Raw genomic sequence first — 23,669 nt, 5'->3', positions numbered from 1 at the left:
GACAGTGTAGAGGGAGCTTTACTCTGTATCTAACCCGTGCTGTACCTGCCCTGGGAGTGTTTGATGGGACAGTGTAGAGGGAGCTTTACTCTGTAGATTGTTTGGGGTGTAGAGTTTATCCTCTTCAAGTATTGGATAGTTTGGGGGGGGGGGGTTATGCCTGTATTGGATGGTCCCCTTCCAAGTCCTGTTCACCCATCACCCCTGTGCTCGCTGACCTACATTGGCTCCCGGTCCGGCAACTCCTCAATTTTAAAATTCTCATCCTTGTGTTCAAATGCCTCCATGGCCTCACCCCTCCCTATCTCTGTAACCTCCTCCAGCCCTACAACCCTCCAAGATCTCTGTGCTCCTCCAATTCTGGCCTCATGAGCATCCACAATTTTAATTGCTCCACCACTGGCGGCCGTGCCTTCAGCTGCCGAGGCCCTAAGCTCTGGACTTCCCTCCCTAAACCACACCACCTCTCTCTGCTCCTTTAAGATGTTCCTTAAAATCTACCTCTTTGACCAAGCAGTTGGTCATCTGCCCTAATATCTCCTTATGTGGCTCGGTGTCAATTTTTTTAATGATGCCCCTATGAAGCGCCTTTTATGTTTTACTACATTAAAGGCGCTATATAAATGCAAGTTGTTGTTGGGGTGTAGAGTTTATCCTCTTCAACTGTTGGGTGGTTTGGGGTGGGTTTATTGAGGTGTGAATCGAGGGTTTAACTGTGTGTGTTGGGTGGTCTGGGGGTGGGTGTCTGGGTGTTGGGGGGTCTGGGGGTGGGTGTTGGGGTGTCTGGGGGTGGGTGTCTGGGTGTTGGGGGGTCTGGAGGTGGGTGATGGGGGTGTCTGGGGGTGGGTTTATGAGTGTTGGGGGGTCTAGGGGTGGATGTTGGGGGTCTGGGGTGGGTATATGGGTGGTCTGGGGGTGGGTGTCTGGGTGTTGGGGGTGGGTGTCTGGGTTTATGGGGGGTGGGTGTCTGGGTGTGGGTTTATGGGTGTTGGGGTGGGTTTCTGGGTGTTGGAGTGGGTTTCTGGGGTGGGTTAATGGGGGTGTGTGTCTGGGTGTGGGTGTTGGGGGCTGCCTGGGGGTGGGTTTATGGGTGTTGGGGGGTCTAGGGGTGGATGTTGGGGGTCTGGGGTGGGTTTATGGGTGGTCTGGGGGTGGGTGTCTGGGTGTTGGGGGTGGGTGTCTGGGTGTGGGTTTATGGGTGTTGGGGTGGGTTTCTGGGTGTTGGGGGCTGTCTGGGGTGGGTTAATGGGGGTGTGTGTCTGGGTGTGGGTTTATGGGGGGCTGTCTGGGGGTGGGTTTATGGGTGTTGGGGGTGTGGGTTTATGGGGGTGGGTGTCTGGGTGTTGGGGGCTGTCTGGGGGTGGGTTTATGGGTGTTGGGGGTGTGGGTTTATGGGTGTGGGTTTATGGGGGTGGGTTTATGGGTGCTGGGGGCTGTCTGGGGGTGGGTTTATGGGTGTTGGGGGTGTGGGTTTATGGGGGTGGGTTTATGGGTGCTGGGGGCTGTCTGGGTGTGGGTTTATGGGTGTTGGGGGTGTGGGTTTATGGGGGTGGGTGTCTAGGGGGTGGGTTTATGGGTGCTGTCTGGGTGTGGGTTTATGGGGGTGTCTGGGGTGGGTTTATGGGGGAGGGGTGTCTGGGTGTGGGTTTATGGGTGTGTCTGGGTGTGGGTTTATGGGTGTTGGGGTGGGTTTATGGGGGTGGGTGTCTGGGGGGTGGGTTTATGGGTGCTGGGGGTGTCTGGGGGGTGGGTTTATGGGTGATGGGGGTGTCTGGGTGTGGGTTTATGGGTGTTGGGGGTGGGTGTCTGGGGTGGGTTTATGGGTGTTGGGGGTGTCTGGGTGTGGGTATATGGGTGTTGGGGGTGGGTTTATGGGGGTGGGTTTATGGGTGCTGTCTGGGTGTGGGTTTATGGGTGGGTGTCTGGGGTGGGTTTATGGGGGGGTTGTCTAGGTGTGGGTTTATGGGGAGGGGCGTCTGGGTTTATGGGGGGTTGTCTAGGTGTGGGTTTATGTGGCGGGGTGTCTGGGTTTATGGGGGGGTTGTCTGGGTGTGGGTTTATGGGGGAGGGGTGTCTGGGGGTGGGTTTATGGGGAGGGGTGTCTGGGTGTGGGTTTATGGGGGAGGGGTGTCTGGGTTTATGGGGGGATTGTCTAGGTGTGGGTTTATGGGGAGGGGTGTCTGGGTTTATGGGGGGGTTGTCTGGGTGTGGGTTTATGGGGAGGCGTGTCTGGGTGTGGGTTTATGGGGGAGGGGTGTCTGGGGGTGGGTTTATGGGGGGTTGTCTGGGTGTGGGTTTATGGGGGTGGGTTTGTGGGGGTGTCTGGGTTTATGGGGGGGTTGTCTGGGTGTGGGTTTATGGGGGAGGGGTGTCTGGGTGTGGGTTTATGGGGGGGTTGTCTGGGTGTGTTTATGGGGGGTGTCTGGGTTTAGGGGGGGGTTGTCTGGGGTGGGTTTATGGGGGGGGTGTGTCTTGTCTCCCTCTCCTCTCCGCCGCGGCTCTGGGCGGAGTTAGCCACAGTCACGTATCTCTGCGGCATCACAATGGCTTTATTAAAGCAGGGGCGGAGCGTAGAAAACCGCATTCAGGGCTAATCCGGCTGGGGACTCGGAGCAGACCCGGAGCGAGCGAGAGAGAGAGAGACGGAGCAGCGTGTGGTGAGAGGGGAGGGCCGGGGGATGGAGCCGGGAGGGAGAGACTGGATCGGGGCTCCTGTTCCAGGGCGTTTGTTGTTGAATTAATACTGGCTTCAGTCCGGAGTGCTTTCGATGGTTGTTTAATTTATTGTTGGTGCAGGAGGGGTGACTTTAAATTCGGTAATCTCTGGTTAGTGGTTTAATGCAATGTAATACTTAATTAACGTATTAATTTATTGCTTGCGAATCCTGGCTTTAAAGAATAAGGGTGAAACAGTCAGCCATCAGAGAGAGACAGACTGCTGAGCACATCACCCACACTGAAATCTCCACTCCTGCAGAACACTCTCCAGACCTTCCCGCAACATCCTCATTAGAAACTAGCAGTCAATCGAACACAATAAACAGTAATGCTGAGTATTTCCAGCATTCTCTGTTTTTACTTCAGATTCCAGCATCCGTAGTATTTTGCTATTACAATAAACTCAGGCCATTGCACAGGCTACTGGTGGCCCATTGATGCGTGTGATGTCCCTGTACTGGAGCCAGATCATTCTCACGTACAGAGTCTTGGTAGGGACATGATTAAGAAGTTTGCAGATGATACAAAAATTGGCTGTGTGGTTGATAGTGAGGCAGAAAGCTGTTCGACTGCACTGGTCTGGTGGGCAGAAAAGTGGCAAATGGAATTCAATCCAGAGAAGTGAGGTAATGCATTTGGGGAGGGCTAACAAGGCAAGGGAATACACATTAAATGGTAAGACACTGAGAAGTGCAGAGGGACCTTGGAGTGCATGTCTCACAGATCCCTGAAGGTAGCAGGACAAGTAGATAAGATGGTAAAGGAAAGTAAGGACCTATTTCCCTTAGCAGAGAGGTCAATAACTAGGGGGCATAGATTTAAAGTAATTGGTAGAAGGATTAGAGGGGATTTGAGGAGAAATGTTTTCACCCAGAGGGTGGTGGGGGTCTGGAACCCACTGCCTGAAAGGGCGGTAGAGGCAGAAATTCACATCGCATTTAAGAAGTACTTTGATATGCACTTGAAGTGCCGTAACCTACAGAACTATGGACCAAGAGCTGGAAAGTGGGATTAGGCTGGATAGCTCTTTATCGGCTGGCGGGGGCATGATGTGCCAAATGACCTCCTTCTGTGCCATAAATTTCTATGATCACACACTCCTGAGGCAGGTACAGCACGGGTTAGATACAGAGTAAAGCTCCCTCTACACTGCCCCATCAAACACTCCCAGGGCAGGTACAGCACGGGGTAGATACAGAGTAAAGCTCCCTCTACAGTGTCTCGTATTAGTTGTATTACCCCCAACCCCAGAGTGTGCCCCCTACTGCCCCAGACTGACGGTTCAATTTCCCAAGCTGTATGTCCTTGTGCCTGCCTGAGCGTGATTAGACTGTGGATTGAGGGATTGTTAATGTTTCATCGTCTATATTGGATGTGGAGAGGACCTGAATGAGAATCTTGTGCAAATCTATTCTGTAGTCCTCAGTAACTATTATCTTTGCCCTTACTTTGTTGATGGGCACAAGTTCCAAACGCCCAGACAGAATGTTGCTGATTTCACTCCATGACCTTGAGAGTCAGTGAAAGTGACGTGCATGAGGAGGACATCAGCAGTGGTTAAGTCGCGCGTCAGCACTTCTGGCATCTGAGCCACAAGGATATCTGCAGTCAATACAAAAGCAAAATACTGCGACTGCTGGAAATCTAAAATAAAAACAGAAAATGCTGCAAATACTCAGCACGTCAGACAGCATCTGTAGAGAGTGAGAGTGTTAAAATGTTTCAAGTCGATGATCTTTCATCAGAACTGGAAAAAGTTAAGAGATGTAACAGGTTTTAAGCAAATGCAGAGTCAGGGAAAGGGGGGGGAGGAAAAGTGGAGAGAACAAAGGTCTGAGATTCCACCCTTTCGCAGACCTTCCCTTTTGTTCTGTCCTCCCCACCCCCACCCACCATTTTCCCTGTCTCCACTCAAATATCTGCAGTCACCTGAGGTGGGGGAGGGGAGGGAGAGGCGAGGTTCTGGCAGATGAGACAAGTTTAATGCAGTCATAGGATCTCTGAAGTTGAATAGTTTTGAGGTATTTGCACTGTGTACTTTGCCCACATTCCTGTGTGATAACAGGCCATGTACAAGAAAGAGACCATCACAGGCTGTCTGGCCCGTCCTGCAGTTGTTAAAATACCATACACTATCACTCACTCCTCAATTGTTTTCACTGCCAAATATCCATCCCGTTACCTCGCGAGTTTGTCAGCACGATCAATTTGGCGGCATGGATAATCTGTCCCATTTGCTCGCCACCCACTGTGTAAAGTGGTTAAATATAATTGGTCTTTCCATGGCTGCCTCGTAGAGATTATGTCCAACCTATTCTTGCACTTCAGGTTATCTGGACGCAGTAGAATCTCAAATACCTTGAAGTCTTGGATATTCGTACGGTAGTAGGGTAACAAACTGTCCATAGTCCTTCAGGAGGAACTGGACCAGGCCTTGTACAGGCGTAGGCTCTCTCCCTCTGGCTACCCAAATAACAAAAGAAATAGGAGCAGGAATAGGCCACTTGGCCCCTCGAGCCTGCTCCGCCATTCAATAAGATCATGGCTGATCTTGGGCTCAAAGCCTCTTCCCCGCCTGCTCCCCATAACCCTTCACTCCCTTATCTTGCAAAAATCTGTCTATCTCCACCTTATTTATTTAATGACCCAGCCTCCACGGCTCTCTGGGGCAGAGAATTCCACAAATTTACGACCCTCTGAGAAGAAATTCCTCCTCATCTCAATTCTAAAAGGGCGACCCTTTATTCTGAGACTGTGCCCCCGAGTTCTAGATTTCCCCATGAAGGGAAACATCCTCTCTGCATCTACCCTGTCGAGCCCGCTCAGGAACTTATATGTTTCGATAAGATCGCCTCTCATTCTTCTAAATTCCAATGAGTATAGGCCTAGCCTGCTTGCTTGCCCCTTTGCTACTGCTGCACATTGTGCGGATGGTTTTAGTGAGTTATCCAGTAGTACTAGCTGGTCCCTGGGCTGTATTGATGTCAGCTGTGGCTCAATGGGTAGCAGGCTCACTGCTGAGTCAGAAGGTTGTGGGTTCAAGATCCACTCCAGAGACTTGAGCACAAAATCTAGGCTGACACTCCCTGTGCAGTACTGAGGGAGTGCTGCACTGTCGGAGGGGCAGTGCTGAGGGAGCGCCGCACTGTCGGAGGGGCAGTGCTGAGGGAGCGCCGCACTGTTGGAGGGGCAATGCTGAGGGAGCGCCGCACTGTCGGAGGGGCAGCGCTGAGGGAGCGCTGCACTGTTGGAGGGGCAGTACTGAGGGAGTGCCGCACTGTTGGAGGGGCAGTGCTGAGGGAGCGCCGCACTGTCGGAGGGGCAATGCTGAGGGAGCGCTGCACTGTTGGAGGGGCAGTACTGAGGGAGTGCCACACTGTTGGAGGGGCAGTGCTGAGGGAGCGCCGCACTGTCGGAGGGGCCATCCTACAGATGAGATGTTAAACCAAGGTGGACGTAAAAGATCACTATTCAAAGAGCAGTGTCGTTCTCCCCAGTATCCTGGCCAATATTTATATCTCAACCAACGGCTAAAACAGATTATCTGGTCAATATTGTATTGCTGATTGTGGGATCAATTGGCTGCTGCGTTTCCTACATTACAATAGTGATTACACTTCAGAAGTACGTCATTGGTTATAAACACTGAGATGTCCTGAGGTCGTGAAGGGCACTATAGAAGGGCAAGTCTTTTTCTGCACCCTGTGATGTTTAGCTTATATTTCCGTTGGTTATTTCCCTGTCACATCAGTTTGTAATTATTTGTTTAAACAATGTCTGCCATTTGTCAGACCCAACTTCTTAATCCCATAGTATTTTGTCTAGTTGTTCCATGGTATTTGCAATACTCCTTCCCTTCCCCTCCACAGGTTCGGTTTTGGCAAACTCAGCCAATTTTCCAAGCACTTATGTACACTAAATAACAATGGACAAGAGCTGATTTTCCCTGAGGGTCCCCATGCCCACTAGCCACCTCACTGCATGCTGATACAGCTCCCTGTACACATGCCCCTCGGCTCATCTAATTCATTCTTTCTCTCAGTCCCTATTTTTTTCCTTTCCCACCCACCCCCACCCCTACCCCTCCTGACTTTGTAGAACGATGTGGCTTTGCTCAAATCTAACGTTGGGTTTGGAGAGCGTTCTGAGCTGTGTAACCCTGGGGTGAATTCCTGGTGGGTACAGATCTATTGCCGGTGGTGAGGCTGAATTGAGGGAATGATTGCTGGGATTGGTTAACTCGATCTGAGCTGTTAGATGCTCTCAGCCAGTGTTACAATTGGCATGTTGTCCTAGGCTAACGAAGGGGACAAACACCAGTCACTGTTTCTGCTTCTGGTGGGCTCAGCTGTGATGTTCTCTTTTTTCCCCCCCCCCGCCCCAGTCAAATAGCCTGCTGATACTCACTGTTTTGACTCTCCAGTACTTTGGCCACTGGGCTAGGTACAAGGGGACACTTGGATTGTATCTCAGAAAAGCCTTTGGAAAAAGAAAATTAGGAGGGGTGCAGAAAAGAGGAAATGCAAACTGTCTCTGTTTACTTGGTGTCTTCTTTCTTTCCCTAATGTTCCCTCCTGCCCTAGCCCTGAACTCTCATCTTTCTCCAGTTTCTCTCCCATCTCCCCTCATGCCCTCTCTGAGCTCATCTTGTCCACGAGACCCACCTCCTGCTCCCTCTACCCTATTCCCACCAAGCTGCTGACCACCCAACTTGCTTTCTGGCCCCATGTTGGCTGATATTGTTAATGGTTCTCTCTCCTTGGGTACGGTCCCCCTCCCCTTTAAATCTGCCATCATCACCTCGCTCCTCAAAAACCCACCCTTGACCCCTCTGTCCTTGCAAACTATCGCCCCATCTTCAACTTCCCTTTCGTCTCAAGTCCTTGAACGTGTTGTCGCCTCCCAAATCCATGCCCATTTTCCCTGCAACTCCATGATTGAATCCCTCCAATCAGGTTTCTGTCCCTGCCACAGTACTAAAATGGCCTTTATCAAAGTCACAAATGACGTCCTATGTGACTGTGACCATGGTAAACTATCCCTCGACCAGTCTGCAGCCTTTGACACAGCTGACCACACCATCCTCCTCCAATGCCTCTCCTCCGTCATCTGACTGGGTGGTTCCATTCTTATCTATTCAGTCATAGCCAGAGAATCACCTGCAATGGCTTCTCTTCCTGCTCAGACACCATTACCTCTGGCGTCTCCCAAGGATCTATCCTCGGCCCCCTCCTATTTCTCATCTACATGCTGCCTCTTGGCGACATCATCTGAAAACATGTCAGGTTCCACATGTACGCTGCTGACACCCAGCTCTATCTCACCACCACCACCTCTCTCGACCTCTCCACTGTCTCTAATTTGTCATACTGCTTGTCCGACATCCAGTTCTGGATGAGCTGAAATTTCTTCCAACTAAATATTGGGAAGACCGAAGCCATTGTCTTCAGTCCCCACCACAAACTCCATTCCCTAGCCACCGACTCCATCCCTCTCCCTGGCAACTGTCTGAGGCTTAATCAGACCGTTCACAACCTTGGTGTCACATTTGACGCCGAGATGAGCTTCCAACCGCATATCTGCTCCATCACCAAGACCGTACTTCCACCTCCATAACATTGCCCGAGTCCATCCCTGCCTCGGCTCACCTGCTGCTAAAACCCTCGTCCATACCTTTTTTACCTCTAGACTTGACTATTCCAACACTGTCCTCGCTGGCTTCCCACATTCCACCCTCCATAAACTTGAGCTCATCCAAAACCCTGTGCTCGCTGCCCGTGTCCTAACTCGCACCAAGTCCCGTTCACCCATCACCCCTGTGCTCGCTGACCCGTGTCCTAACTCGCACCAAGTCCCGTTCACCCATCACCCCTGTGCCCACTGACCTACACTGGCTCCCGGTCCGACAAAGCCTCAATTTAAAAGTTCTCATCCTTGTTTTTAAATCCCTCCATGGCCTCGCCCCTCCCTATCTCTCTAACCTCCTCCAGCTCTACAGTCCTTGGATCTCTGCGCTCCTCCAATTCTGGCCTCCTGTGCATCCCCGATTTTAATCGCTTCACCATTGGTGGCCGTGCCTTCAGCTGCCTGGGCCCTAAGCTCTGGAATTCATTCTTAAACCTCTCCACTTCTCTCTCCTGCTTCAAGACACTTCTTAAAACCTCCCTTCTTTGACCAAGCTTTTGGTCATTAGTCCTAATATCACCTTATGTGTCTCACTGTCAAATTTTGTTTGATAATGCTCATGTGAAATGCCTTGATGTTTTACTACATTGCAAGGTGTTGTTGAGCTGTTAGTGTCGTGACTTGTGGCAACTCACACTTGACCCTGGTAGATCCCCTTTTACTCTCCTCCCTCTCCCGCCCCCCCCCCACCACGGACTATTTTGCCCTGCGGTTTCCCCTAGGCTGTTGGGTCACTTCACTTCTATCTGCTTGTGAGACTGAGCGCTGTGGTTCAGGAGAGTTTTGCTGATCAGAGGAGATCGGTACAACATTACTCCTCTTCGCTTCAGTAAACACAGCAGAATTCCAGAAACAGCGGCAAACCTAATTCATACTGGAGAAAGGTAAAATGTCTGCCTGTGCATCTGAGAGAAAATGGTGGACTGTGCATGCTGGCTGCTTGCTGGGAGTGGGTAATCCTTTATTAATGAGGGAGATTTTGGTTACACAGTTTAATGCCAAGATTGCGGTGACTGGGAGGGGGAAGGGAACCAGAGACAATAAATTTAAACAACGGTGATGGGTACAGAGAAAATACCATTGTCCAGGGGCTGTGAGAATTGCAACAGCATTCAAGCCCCACAGCCAGGATATAAATAAATTAGAACCTGCGCTAACATCAGCACCTTCCAGATCCTTGTACTCTATTTTAATTTAGGGCTGAGACAATCTTTTTTTGTGTTTAAACACTCGGGTGGAGGGGAGGAAAGGAAGCTTTTTAATTTTCTCTATTTTTAAATTAACTTTCTCCTCTCCATTTTTCTGGAGGATGGTGAAAGGAAGCTTTTAATTTTCTCTTTTTTAAAAAAAAATGAATTTTCTCCTCTCCATCTCTCCGGAGGATGGTGATTCTATATTGGGCCACGGTTCCACGGGCACCGGCTGCCCCCTGGGACCCAGGCCACGGCTGCCCTCTGTTACATTGTCTAACCAGGGTAGGTGATACTTCAAAAACAAAATCAGAAAACTGGAAACATTCAGCAGGTCAGGCAGAATCCATTGAGAAATTATAAGTCGACAATTTGGGTGTGGAACCCTTATTCAGAACGGAAAAATATTACAGATGAGCAGCACGTAAAAAGGAATGGAACAAGGGGAGGGTGAGACAAAAGAGGGTGAGAACAGGAAATGGTTAAATGGTCAGTGATAAGAATGTGAGAATAGCTAAAGGAGGATAGGTAATCCCTCCATGACCTCGCCCCTCCCTATCTCCGTAACCTCCTCCAGCCCTACAACCCTCCGAGATCTCTGCGTTCCTCTAAATCTGACCTCTTGCATATCTCCGATTTTAATCACTCCACCATTGGTGACCTTCAGCTGCCTAGGTCCTATGTTCTGGAACCTCTCTGCCTTGCTACACCTCTCTCTCCTCCTTTTAAGGTGCTCCTTAAAACCTACCTCTGACCAAGCTTTTGGTCATCTGTCCTAATATCTCCTTTTGTGGCTCGGTGTCAAATTTTGTTAGCTAACACTCCTGTGAAGCGCCTTGTGACATTTTTCTACGTTAAAGGCGCTATATAAATGCAAGTTGTTACAAGTAGAATGGGAAGCATGAAAAACTGGCAAAATGGAGCAGGCTCCAGTGGTTTGAGTCTGGAAGGAAGAAAAGGTCACAATGATTGTTTATGGATGATTGCAGAGTGGTAGCAGGTTATTGATCCATGGAGGACATCACAACCGAGCCTGATCCTGTCGTCGACCAATATTCACATGCATGCAATTTCCAATGAACATTCCTGAATAGTGATCAGGAGCATAGCATCAGGAGGAGGCCGTTCAGCCCCTCGAGCCTGTTCCGCCATTTAATTAGATCATGGCTGATCTTTACCTTAACTCCATTTACCTGCCTTGATCCATATCCTTCAATACCTTTTACCTAATAAAAATCTGTCAATCTCCATCTTGAAAATTTCAACTGACCCCCAGCATCCGGTCTTTTGGCGGGAGAGAGTTCCAGATTTTCACTACCCTTTGTGTGAAGTGGTGCTTTCTGATTTCACTCCTGCCGTTTTGTCCTGAATTCCCCGTCAGAGGAAATAGTTTCTCTGTATCTACTCTACCGAATCCTTTTTATCATTTTAAACACCTGGGTTAGATCACCCCTCAAACTTTTAAATGCTGGAATACAACCCACGTTTATGCAACCTGGCCTCATAATTTAAACCTCTAAGCCGTGGTATCGTTCTGGTGAATCTGCGCTGCCCCCTCTCCAAGGTCAATATCTCCTTCCTGCGGTGCGGTGCCCAGGACTGAACGCAGTTACTGCAGGTGGGGTCTGACCAAGGCTCTGTGCAACTGAAGCATCACTTCCTGCACTTTGTATTCCAGCCCCCTCGAGATAAAGGCTAACATTCCATTAACCTTTTGATTTCTGTTTGTACCTGTGCAAAAAGGTAAATTTACCAGGAAACGCACTTGTGAATTTGTAAGCTTGGGAATCTATTTCACTGCAGTGGAGGGAATAAATCAGCACTCTGAGCCCCATCACCCCCCCCAACTCCAACTGCAAATACCAGTCTAAACTGCCTGCATTCCTGCTGGCAGCATTAGAATAGGTTTTGGTTGTCATGAGAACGTTAAATGTCTCCCAGCAGTTGCAGTAAATGTATAAGTGCCAAGTGGGCTAAATTCAGTTTGTTTTTAAAGTTATGCAATGGTGCTGTTTGGGATGGGGTGTGTGGAGAATGCTGAGGACTGTGTCGATTTACCAATATGCTGATTTGGGAGTGACCTGTGGTTTTAACATTTCTTTCTTGCAGCTTTGGCCACACACACACACACCGTTAGAAGATGACGCACCAATTTCCTGCACTCGCCCCAGACCAGAAGAAGGAGCTGTCTGATATTGCCCTGCAGATCATCTCCCCTGGCAAGGGCATCCTAGCTGCAGATGAGTCTGTGGGTTAGTGTCTGCTGCCTTTCGGTTTCCTGCTCATGAGTTATTGGTGGGGGAGGGGGTAAGAGGAGCACAATGCAACAGAATTGGCCTCGAGTTCCCATCTCTTTTACAGGTGCACTGATGCCTGCTTCAATGCCAGCTTCAGTGAGTGTGTAAGCAGGCTGCACATTTAAACCGATTGCCCACTGAATCCAGGCGCCTGAGAAAACAAGGCTGGCAAATTTAGTGGATGGAGCTACCGAGTAGAGCAGCGATGCGAAAGCCACCCTCATCAGTCGCAATCTCATAGTATAAAACAAAGACCACCCCACCCCATAGTCTCTGTCTGGTATCAAGGAAGTCCCTCCCTCATGATCCATAAGTATGTTAAGCAGTGTGTATCTAAAGTGCCAGTCCAGACAAAACATTCAACAACATGCACCCCTTCGCCAGCACTGAATCCAGACGCCTGGGCCTCATGTCCTTGGCTGAGCTGTCACTTGGGTTTAGCAACACATCACTGCATTGATGAAGTGCAGTTTTTGAGTTAAAAGATATGACTTTTTCTGCCTGTTTTTGGGCAGTGGGCTGACTTAAGGGAGAACATGAGACTTAGGAGGAGTAGGCCGTACGACCCCTCGAGCCTGCTCCGCCATTCAATAAGATCATGGCTGAACTTCTATCTCAACTCCACTTTCCCACCCTAACCCTTGATTCCCCCAGAGTCTCAAAATCTATCTATCTCAGCCTTCAATATACTCAATGACTGAGCATCCACAGCCCTCTGGGGTAGAGAATCCGAAGATTCACAACCTACTGAGTGAAGAAATTCCTCATCTCAGTCCTAAATGGCTGACCCCTTATTCTGAGGCAATGCCCCCTAGTTCCAGACTCTCCAGCCAGGGGAAACAACCTCTCCGCATCTACCCTGTCAACCCCCCTCAGAATCTTATGTTTCAATGAGATCACCTCTCATTCTTCTAAACTCCAGAGAATATAGGCTCAATCTCTCCTCATAGGACAACCCTCTCATCCCAGGAATCAATCTAGTGAACCTTTGTTGCACTTCCTCTAAGGCAAGTATGTCCTTCCTCAGATAAGGAGGCCAAAAGAGTCGTGAAGCCATTGGAACCTGTGAAGATCTGCGCAGTTAATGGGGATGTGCTTTTAATCCAAATATTCTCCAGTACTTTGACCTGATGGCTGTTGGTTTGGGGAGATTGGCTGTGTACCCTGCTCACCTGTGTAAATTCTCACCCAGTGCCGTTCTCCACCAGGGGAATGTAGAAGTGGAACCAGTGTATCTAGCGATAGTTCACAAAACCCACGATAATGTGGGTTTCTGCTCCTCCTCGAACACCGTAAGTCAGGAGTTTGCATTTCTAACTGCAGCTAAAGGCGAGAGAGCCCTCCATTGACCATTGGCTTAAGTTTTGAAACATAAAAACTTAACATTCAATTAATGGCAGAGGAATCGTGGTTCTGGAAAAGTGTACATTCAACTGGGGTGTGCATTTCCAATCGATAGAACCAAGCCATTATTTGGTACCTACAATTGTGTCTGTGCTCTTGAGCATTTGAGATGGAGGGTATCTGTATTTGTTGTTTCTCATCTCTTGCTCTCCCTGCTTCTCCTGAAACTGTTGCCTCATTGCTGGGCTATGGCCCCACGTTGATACCTTGTCCATTTGTCATTTGTGAGCCTAGACGGTGAGTTTTGGCAGGCAATTTAACTATGGGAGGTATTGTAGCAGAGCCCTCACCTGATGTGCACTTACCAGTGGAGGATATAATTGTGGATGGGAGCCTCTTTTCCTCTCTCTTTCTTTATATCAGGGTACTGAGGCCAATTGGCTCTCACCATTGCTCTGGTTGAGATCAGCCAACTCTGCACAGGCCAGGAATGGACCGCAGACCCGTGTGTGTGTGTATAGCCTAGTACTACAGCACACTGCATGTGTCCACCATACCATCACAGAGCCTGTACATTTATTTTTTTAATAAGTAGCTTTGTGTTCCTTTTCCTAGGGAGCATGGCCAAGCGTCTGAACCAGATTGGTGTGGAGAACACTGAGGAAAACCGACGTATCTACCGGCAGATACTGTTAACCGCTGATGACCGGGTCAAAAATTTTATCGGAGGCGTCATCTTCTTCCACGAGACTCTGTACCAGAGCACCGACGATGGGACGCCCTTTGTAAACCTAGTCAAAGACAGGAACATTGTCGTGGGGATCAAGGTAAACAGTCAGGATTTGTGTTCATCCCCTTGAACACTTCAAAGGACCGGGGCGGTACCAGACCACTCACTGGGGAGTGGCAAAAGTGAACAGCCCCTTCCCTGGAGGGAGGGGCTGGGGTGGGGCGGGGCAAGGGGGACCTGGACTCGCAACTAGCGAGTGCTGCCCAAGTGGCTTTCAAATTGCTGCTTACGGCTGATGCTAAAGATTTTCAAACATTCCTCTTCTCCCGAAGCATTTGGTGGACTCTCTGTCTCACCACAGAGAAGTAGCGGCAAACCAGCATGACTTCCACTGGGAATGTTTGTGAAGTCGGACTTTAAATGTTCTCTTTGGCCAAGGTGCAACGAGCCCTGAGCCTACTGTCCTGAAGTCTGCTGGGACACTGATTTCTCTTCGATTCTGAGAGTAACACTGGAGAAGGTTATAGAATCTTGCAGCACAGGAGGCCACTCCTGCAGAGTTGTGCCAGGCGCTTCTCCGTGTGAAAGGACAGAAAATCAAAGGGTGAGCCATACTTGGCTGCACTCGTATTGATGAGCAGTCCTAATTTTGTTTGGAGCAAACTGATTTTTTCCCCAGCCCAAGCCCGCCTTCGCCTGTGCTTCATGTGTGCAGAATTTTTATATTTTGATCTGACTTGTGCTGAAGTCTCTAAACCGAACTACTGAGAGATATCTCTGCATTGTGTTTGCCTGATCTGGAATGCAGTGTGTCCTGTAGGGATACTTAAACCCAGAGAATGTAGATGTAGCTTTGCAGAACCAAGACTTGGGAATCTTCAAGTGTTCACAGGATTACTGCTGGAGGTTAAGCAGCTAAAATGGCGTACTTTACCAGCAGAGCATTGGTAAGCTTTCTGCTACTTGTCCAAGTAGGGCCAGTACTCGTGGGTACTGGGGTGTCAAATAATTCAAATTTGAAGTGCATTTTCTCTCTCTCTCTCTCCCCCGTCTACTTCGATGTGCATATATCTCTCTCGTGAAAGGTAAGCAGTTAGTTGCCACTGTCTTATCTGTCCCTGCAGTTACCCCTACCTGTCCACATATCTATCTACTGCTCCTGGTGTTTACACTAAATGCAGCTCCCTTATCTCGAAGTTAAACTCCTAGAACCAGTTTTTAATGTGTCTGTAATTCTGCTGCTGAGATACGTGAGACAGATTTAGTGGTGTAAACACTGGAAGCCAGTTCACTGATCCAATCGTCCTGAATCCGAACGAAAACGGGTGATCTGAAAGTGGTTTACATGTGGACTTGCCTAAGGAACAGGAGCAGGCCATTCAGGCCCTCGGGCCTGTTCTGCCATTCTGTTAGATCATGGTTGACTGGTACATCAACTCACATTCTTGCCTTTGCTCAATATCCCTTGATACCCATGCCCAACAAAAATCTATCAATCTAAGATTCTGGTTCATGAGCTGCAGTCTTTGTTGTAGTTTAGGGATGAGGGTGATCCCTTCTGCGGGTTCTATGTATCTGAGAAAATATATAGTCCTGTGTCACACAAGCAATAATCTACCATTCACCCGTCCTGAGGTTTGGCTAGTAAAAGATCTTTGAACGAGGTATGTGCAAGTCAAAGGGAGGAATACTTTTTTAAATAAGAGCTGAAATATCTCCATCAAAATGGTGTACTCAATCAAACAATGCAGCGGGGCACAGAATCCTTCCAAATAAAACTAGCAAACATCTTGTGTTAAGTGATTCAGATGTTTCTTTGAATGTTTTATACAAATTATAAAATGTCAATATTGTATTTGAATCCCAAGACTTATCTGACTAAGAGCTGTCCTGTATTTCCAGGTTGATAAAGGTGTTGTCCCCTTGGCTGGAACCAATGGAGAAACCACCACTCAAGGTAGAGGATCTGAGCGATGTGATCAGGGAGGGTAGAGGATTTGTGCGGTGTGGTTAGAGAGGCGCAGGATCTGTAAAGTGCGTTGGGGGGAAAGAGTAGGATAAGTGTTGCATGGGGTGGTCATTAGAGTGTCTGCAGTGTGGATGCACTGCAGGGATGGATGGTTGTGTTATGTTCAAGCAGTTACTGTTCTTTTGTGAATGAACAGTTTGGAATTCTAGCTATTGATCACTGTTTTCAAATAGACTCCCACCCTTTCCCATTCACTTGTAAACTCTGGGATCCTAATCAAGCCCAGTACCAATCCTGATCAAAGTCTCCTCTGTCCCGTTGAAATTCTCAATTCACAGGTTTGCCTCCCAGTACCATTCCTGGCTGCACTTTCCCTGAAACATTGAAAAACACATTCTGCATGCCAGTAACTCTAATCCGTGCGCTGCCAGTCTGATAGAGGAGTTGATTGTGGCCTTGTTTTGTTCTCCGTGGGTTGGTGTGGATCTAAATGGGCTGCTCCCAAACTCTTTCTTTCCCATGCTCAAATGGAGCAACCATGAGGTGGGGGAAGAGTTCTGACTCCTGAAGGTCTTCAGTTCTCATCCCAACACATCGCTAAGCGTGACTTACTGTCAGCTGGAAGCAATGGCTTCCCTTTTGGCTCACAAGAAATGCCCCACCCAGTGTGGCCCAGGTCCACAGCGACTAGGAGAGTCTCTGAATTCCGATCTGGGCTGAATTAGCTGAACTCAACCAGGGTGAAGCTACGTTGGTCTCGGAGCCTCGGGTCTAGGAAGTGTTTGGGGGGAAGAGAACAACCACGATTCCTGCTGTGGGTCACTATTTGCTTGTTTGAGGTACCACAGGGCATATGGTGCCCACAGAGCTGTATGTAAACATGTGCCAGCACCTTCAGAGCCTGGGGCTGGAGGGAAAATTAAGTGGGAGGGGAGGGTCAACTCTGGACCCAGTGCTGGAATGAGTTTTCATAGCTGTGTCCAGTGGTATGTCTCACTCGAGGTGGCAGATGTTGCAGTTCAGGTTTTTCCAACACTTTTGCCTTGTTTTCATGGTAAAAGGGCAGTTTGCATCAGTACACTGAGTCTATGAACTGAAAGCTGTGTCCTTGTACATGCTATATATGGGTTAGTGCATTTCCGTCAAAGAATGAACCCCTAATTGTGGAATATTGTTCTCTGGGTGTAAATACATAGAAGCTAAATGACACAGCATGATATTTTATCAGAATAATACTTAAACACTAGAATCTGTCTACAAAGGGTTCTATGACCACCTGACTGAGAATGCAAGCACCTGAGCCAAGCTGACTGTTTAATGAATGGTCAGACTTGTCCTCTTGGTGGCACTTTCAGAGGTGATGCTTCAGCCAGCTGTGAATCCCAGTTCATGAACTCCGGCTAGAGCTGTAAACTTTTTCATTTAAATCTTTCCCTTGACATAAACAGACTGAGGGTTTAACCTTTTGCTACCTGCTGAGGTGTTAATAGTTCAGTGTTAACCATTTCCTCCATATATTTCCCTTAGTGGCTCTGCAATTTAGGAGGTTCCAATTTTCTCTTCCACTGTCAATCCACATGTTAACATTACTAAATAAAGCACTCCAGCCACCATTTATAGCTTCAATGGAATTTCTTATTTCACTTCAACACACTTGTTCAGAAACAAATGAAGACAGATAAATAAAAAGATTCGCATTTCTATAGCGCCGCTCACGACCTCCGGACATCCCAAAGTACTTCACAGCCAATGAAGTACATATGAATTCCAGTTATTGTTGCCATATAGGGATCCCACAAACAGCAATGAAATAATGACCAGATAATGTGTTTTAGTGATGTTGGTTTGAGGGATAAATATTGGCCAGGACACTGGGGAGAACTCCCCTGCTCTTCTTCGGAATAGTGCCCTGGGATCTTTTATGTCCACCTGAGAGAGCAGACGGGGCCTCGGTTTAACGTCTCGTCCAAAGGACAGCACCTCTGACAGTGCAGCGGAGCTCCCTCAGTACTGGATTATGTGCTCCAGTTTCTGGAGTGGGACTTGAACCCACAACCTTCTGACTCCGAGACGAGAGTGCTACCCACTGTGCCACGGCTGACGCGTAATAAAGTATTCCAGCCACCTAGCAACATTTTTATTGCTTAAATAGATTTTATTTCATTTCAATGCCCTTGTTCAGAAACTAATGAATGTCTCCGTTGAAATATGCTGAAGTCTGATTTTGTATTAGTCGCTGTTGGAACAGAAGAATGGGTTCCTTCCAGAGACACAGCTGGCTGAAGCCAATTTCTAATATCCAAATTATCCGGTTCTGCATTACAGAATTAAAATACAGAACACTCCTATTTTTAAAAGAAATACTTGTGTTTATATTTTTGTTGCTGCGGGTATCTGTGCCTGAAGTGGGCAGTGCTTAATGGCTGAAGGTGGTGTGTGTTGGCTTTGTAGGCCTGGACGGACTGGCAGAACGCTGTGCTCAGTACAAGAAGGATGGAGCAGACTTCGCAAAGTGGCGCTGTGTCCTGAAGATCAGTGACACAACCCCATCCTCCCTCGCTATCGTGGAGAACGCCAATGTCCTGGCGCGTTACGCCAGCATCTGCCAGCAGGTAAAGTGGAACAAAATCAAGTGTGCCAGTGTGTTAATGCAGCTGATGGTTATAGAATCAGTTTCCAGTTGCCATTACAGCAGCCTCATGGGACGTTTTAGTCTCTCTCAACATGCAGGCTGCCGCAGTAAATAATAAAGACCAGCATAGGTTCCCCACAGGCTTTGTTGTAAGTGTACACCCAGTGTGGAAACAACCCTACAGATTAGGAAGAGCCCCTGCTCTGTCCTGAATGAGCTGATCTCAGCCAGAGCAGTTCTGGATTAGGAATGGGGAAAATCAGCACTCCCGATCACTATCCAGTGATGCTGTTGGAAAGTCTGCCTGTGTCCGGTTGTCGTGCGAGGACGTAATCGGGTTTGGCCTATGATTTCTCCCCCATGACCAAATAGCCTGCCAAATTCCTGTCTAGGCTCCCGTGTGACGATTGGCCACTTGGGCAGCTGTTTGTACCTCCAAGAATTGATGCCTTCAGGAGAGATGGGGATAAACCAGGGAGGGGGGGGTGGATTGCCCTGGATTTTGGATGTGCCTCCAATGTTGTAATGCGAAGAAGGCTGTGAAAACAAAGACAATCCTGCAGTGTCCATCAAGGTGTTGGGAGGCAAGATGGTCATTGGGAAAGCTCCAATGATGAGCAGATTGGAGGTTGATTCCTATAGAGTGGTGGGGTTCTGGGTCTCCATGTCTTCACCATTTTTCCTCCTTGTGTTCCAGAATGGCATTGTTCCCATTGTGGAGCCGGAGATCCTTCCTGATGGGGATCATGATCTGAAGCGATGCCAGTATGTCACAGAAAAGGTTGGTTGAAGAAAAGAAAGACTTGTATTTATAGAGCGCTTTTCATGACCTCGATGTCCCAAAGCTGTTTCTAGCCAATGAAGTGCAGTCACTGTTGTAATGTAGCCTGTCAACCAAAATCCGAGATTGACCCTAAAATGGGGCGAGCTGTTAAACTGAGGATGCAAATTGGAAGACGAATGAGGTGCGAAACTGCTGACTGTAAAGTGATGGAGAAAAAGATTGAAGATAAAGAATACAGGGGGGGCAAAAATGACCAATTTCGCAGGTTTATGCCCTGCGCCCCAAGGAAGCCTGAAAAACGGCCAATGCCATATTGGCTTCGGACATTAAGTCACTTGCATATGTTAATGAGGCCTATCACGTGTTTTAGTCTCTTTTGGGTCCCCTCAAGAAATTGGCCTGCATGAGTGGAGCAGCTGTTGTGCTTTTCCAGCTGTGGATGCAACTTAGGAATCGGCTATTTATGTAAGTTAACTTTTTTTTTAAATTCAGGTGGACCAGGAGTGCTCCTCTCGGCTCCACAGCACTTCTGCCGGCTGTGAGTGCAGCCCTCCCCCATCTCACCTGAGGGCCACTGCCGGCGAGCCAAGCTGCCTGAAATTCATGTGCTGAAGGGGGCGAGCTGCCTGTACAGGTGCCAGCAACTCGCCTGAACTATTGTAACAAGACACGCGACCCAATTTCAGGCCAGTCTCTGGCCTCCTGGTTGGGGCACGCATTGTGTGCGCAGCTCCAATTCACAACCCGAAAACGGGGCCAGACAACATTTCTACCGCTACACCATAAAGAAAACTATAAAAGGGGGTGGGGGGAAAGAACAGAGGCATTTCTCTGGCATGGACCTTGGTGAATTATAAAATGTTCCCTTTTTGTGTTTCAGGTGTTGGGGGCTGTCTATAAGGCCCTAAGTGATCACCACATTTACCTGGAGGGTACCTTGCTGAAGCCAAACATGGTGACTGCCGGCCATAGCTGCCCCACTAAGTACAGCCCCGAGGAGGTTGCCATTGCAACAGTTACTGCGCTGCGGCGCACTGTCCCACCTGCCGTCCCAGGTACATGGTCCTGGTTGAGGGGCTTGCTGCAGGGAGTTTGGTACTCGTTCGTGCGCTGTCTAGGGCACAGAGAAAGTTTGTGTAGTTTCCATGAGTGATCTTGGGGGTATAAATTGTTTTTCTTTCTCCACAACCCCATCCGGGTGTAGTAATGTTATAATGTGGAGAGCAGTGATGTCTAAATGCTTGAGGACATGATGCCAATCAGAGGCTCAGTATTTATCCTTGGAAGCATGGAAGATGTCAGTTTGGATCTTGCTGTGTGCCCGGCAGCCAGCTGACACCCATGGTACCAGAAGGTGGCTGGAGGGGTCAGCGCCTTCAGGATAGAAAGTTAGCAGAAAAATAATACCCGTTTTTCCCCCCCACCAGAGGTGTCACAGAGTCTGCTGCATAATTAAATTATGCATTTTAAAGATGTACAGACTGGTAGAAACCTCTGGGATTTATGAATGTGTGATGTTCTGAATGTATTAGAGCCTCGTATTGCACCACACTCGCCCCTCGTACAAAGTCACCTTGTTTTAAGTTGATGCTCAGAGCTCCTTCAGCCGAGTAGCCGTAATGCAAGTCAAACATAGCATCTACACACTGCAGTTTCTGACTGTCTCATCATCTACTTTTACTCAGGAGTCACCTTCTTGTCCGGAGGGCAGAGTGAGGAGGAAGCCACCATCAACCTCCACGCCATCAATAAATGCCCGCTGCCAAAACCGTGGGCGCTGACCTTCTCGTATGGCCGCGCTCTGCAGGCCTCTGCACTGAATGCCTGGCGCGGGGAGACGGAGAACTTGCAGGCAGCACAGGACGAGTTCATGAAGCGTGCCGAGGTAATGATGAATCCTGTCTGATCGGCAAGCCTACACAGCAGGAGGAGTGGTTATAAAGCTATGCCAATGGGTCAGTGGGTACACAGACCAGATGGTTCCTGGTTTGATCCCTCGTCTGTGCTGAAGAAGCTGCTCAATGCATGTAGTGGCCTCAGCACCCCTGGGATATGGGTTTTGGGGGTGGGTGGGGTGGAGAAAGCAGCCGGGGATTCCACCCCAGATCACTATCCAGTCACCACATGTGCGTGAACATTTGGTAATGACCGGATCAGACTCTGGTCTGATGCCCTACTGAATTGGTTGATCTTTTCGATGAAGAGCCTTTTACCCTCCTAGTCGTCCTCCAGTGAGGGCAGCACCTGGATCTGCTTTACAACATTAACTTGCACTTATGTAGTGCCTTTAACATAGTAAAATGTCCCACGGCACTTCACAGGAGAGTTATCAAACAAAATCTGACATTGAGCCACATAAGGAGATATTGGGACAGATCACAGAATCACAACAGTGCAGATAGAGGCCATTTCGGCCCATCGAGCCTGCACCGACACATATCTCACCCGATCCCCGTAACCCCACGTATTTAATCCCCCTAACACTAAGGGTCAATTTATCATAGCCAATCAACCTAACCTGCACATCTTTTTGACTGTGGGAGGAAACCGGAGCACCCGGAAGAAACCCATGCAAACACGGGGAGAATGTCTGTGTGGAGTTTGCACAGTCACCCGAGGCCGGATTCGAACCTGGGTCCCTGGCGCTGTGAGGCAACAGTGCTAACCACTATGCCACCGTGCTTGGTCAAAGAGAGGTTTTAAGGAGCCTCTTAAAGGAGGAGAGAGGCTTAGGGAGGCGGAGAGGTTGAGAGAGAGAATTCTCAAGCTTGGGGCCTAAGCAGCTGAAGACACCGCAGTCAGTGGTGGGGTGTTTAAAATCAGGATGCACAAGAAGTCAGAATTGGAGGAGTGCAGAGATCTTGGAGGGTTGTGGGGCTGGGGGAGGTTAGAGATAGGGAGGGGCGAGGGCCATGGAGGGATTTGAAAACGGGGATGAGAATTTTAAGGTCGAGGCGTTGCCGGACTGGGAGCCAATGTAGGTCAGTGAGCACTGGGTGATGGGCGAACGGGACTTAGTGCGAGTAGGGACAAGAGCCTTGTTTCAGTAGCCAAGAGGACAGTAATGTTATCTGGGCTCTTGCTTTTTTCAGTGCTTTATAGTTACAATTTTTTATTTGGCTTATGTTTTGTGCTTCAAACACAATTTTCTCTTTTTTAGGTTAATAGTTTGGCTTCACTCGGGCAGTACGAGTCGAGTAATGAGGGTGAAGGTGCAGCTGGCCAGTCTCTCTACATAGAAAATCATGCCTACTGAAAGGAAACCACAGGAACGTACAAATAATAAAATTTTAAAAAATGAAAAAAGTTTTAAATTCTCTTTCAGCTTCTCGTGATTAGCTGATCCACAGCCTCTGCTACCTTGTATATCGTGCCCTCACTGCCTGCATTGTGTAGCTGAGATTTAACCCTAGGAGTGCTGGCAGCAACACTACTCGCTCTGTACCCTCTCCCTCCCCCGGGTTTGTGTAGTTTCACTTTACGATATCCTCGACCGCATGTACTGCGACCTCCAATATAACGCACGGTGTTTTATTGCTTCCCTGAAAGATTTAAAACCTTGTTTTAGTGTTAGCTGCCTTGCCCCTTAATCACCTGGGCTCGTGGTGAACTAATCTGTCTGAATAATCACTTAGATCAGAGCTTCACTGCACTTTGCCTCTTCACAGTGTGAGTGTGTTGCTGTGGTGTCCAAAGTGAGCATTACAACATAGGAGGTGACTGTACACAAGAACATAGAACAGTAATTAGAACTACCACACGCAAATCTCAATTGGTTTCAAACAGTGCTCACCGTGTTCTCTCCCTGCCCCGGAAGCAGAGAAACCCACTGTTTGTATATTTTTGTGTGTATTCAGAATACTTGACTGTAGATGCGATTACATGGGAGCATTGAGTGTTGTGTTCAAAAGTATTTTGTGATATATAGTTCTATTGTACTCACTCCACATCTGCTGGTAAATAATTACAATAAAGATGGGGAACAAACCCTAGGGTTACTGTCTCTTACTCATTTAAAAAAGTTATGATTCATATTTCTTCATAATTCAGGTAGAAAATTCCATCTCTTTTAAAGCGGCTGTCATTACCACAAAAAAAAACCTCCCGTTCTCTGTCTCGAGTCCTTTTTCAAATCCAGTCAATGTCCTGCTCACAGCACTGAGACAGCCCTGGGCAAAGCCCCAAATGTGTCCTGACTGTGGTGTACTATCCCTCCTTGACCTTTTTGCAGTGTGTGATACGGTGACCCTTGCCACTCTCCTTGGTTGGTGGTCCTCCTATCTATTCAAATGCAGCCAGCCCATCTCCAGCAATAGCTTC

At 48.5% G+C, this 23,669-nt stretch overlaps 1 protein-coding gene across 2 annotated transcripts; it reads left to right on the top strand.

Moving 5' to 3' along the window:
• The first annotated feature begins 2,548 nt into the window (after positions 1 to 2,548).
• On the top strand, positions 2,549 to 23,337 carry aldocb (aldolase C, fructose-bisphosphate, b). 2 transcript variants are annotated; one of them, XM_085964612.1, is made up of 9 exons: positions 2,549 to 2,657; positions 11,703 to 11,845; positions 13,850 to 14,061; positions 15,867 to 15,921; positions 18,385 to 18,545; positions 19,263 to 19,346; positions 20,230 to 20,404; positions 21,035 to 21,234; positions 22,510 to 23,337. In XM_085964612.1, exons 2-9 carry the CDS (start codon positions 11,734 to 11,736, stop codon positions 22,603 to 22,605), a joined length of 1,095 nt encoding a protein of 364 aa, XP_085820738.1. In that variant the 5' UTR covers positions 2,549 to 2,657; positions 11,703 to 11,733; the 3' UTR covers positions 22,606 to 23,337. The 2 variants fall into 2 exon arrangements, with proteins under 2 accessions (XP_085820738.1, XP_085820740.1); XM_085964614.1 differs by lacking the exon at positions 2,549 to 2,657 and adding an exon at positions 2,726 to 2,826.
• The last annotated feature ends 332 nt before the right edge of the window (positions 23,338 to 23,669 follow it).

This window comes from Somniosus microcephalus, chromosome 22 (genome assembly GCF_052327205.1).
Source record: "Somniosus microcephalus isolate GS21.2 chromosome 22, FLI_Smic_1.0, whole genome shotgun sequence".
Classification (NCBI taxonomy): domain Eukaryota; kingdom Metazoa; phylum Chordata; class Chondrichthyes; order Squaliformes; family Somniosidae; genus Somniosus; species Somniosus microcephalus.
Note: the sequence above shows the minus strand (reverse complement) of the source record. Positions and strands in the feature narration are given on the sequence as shown.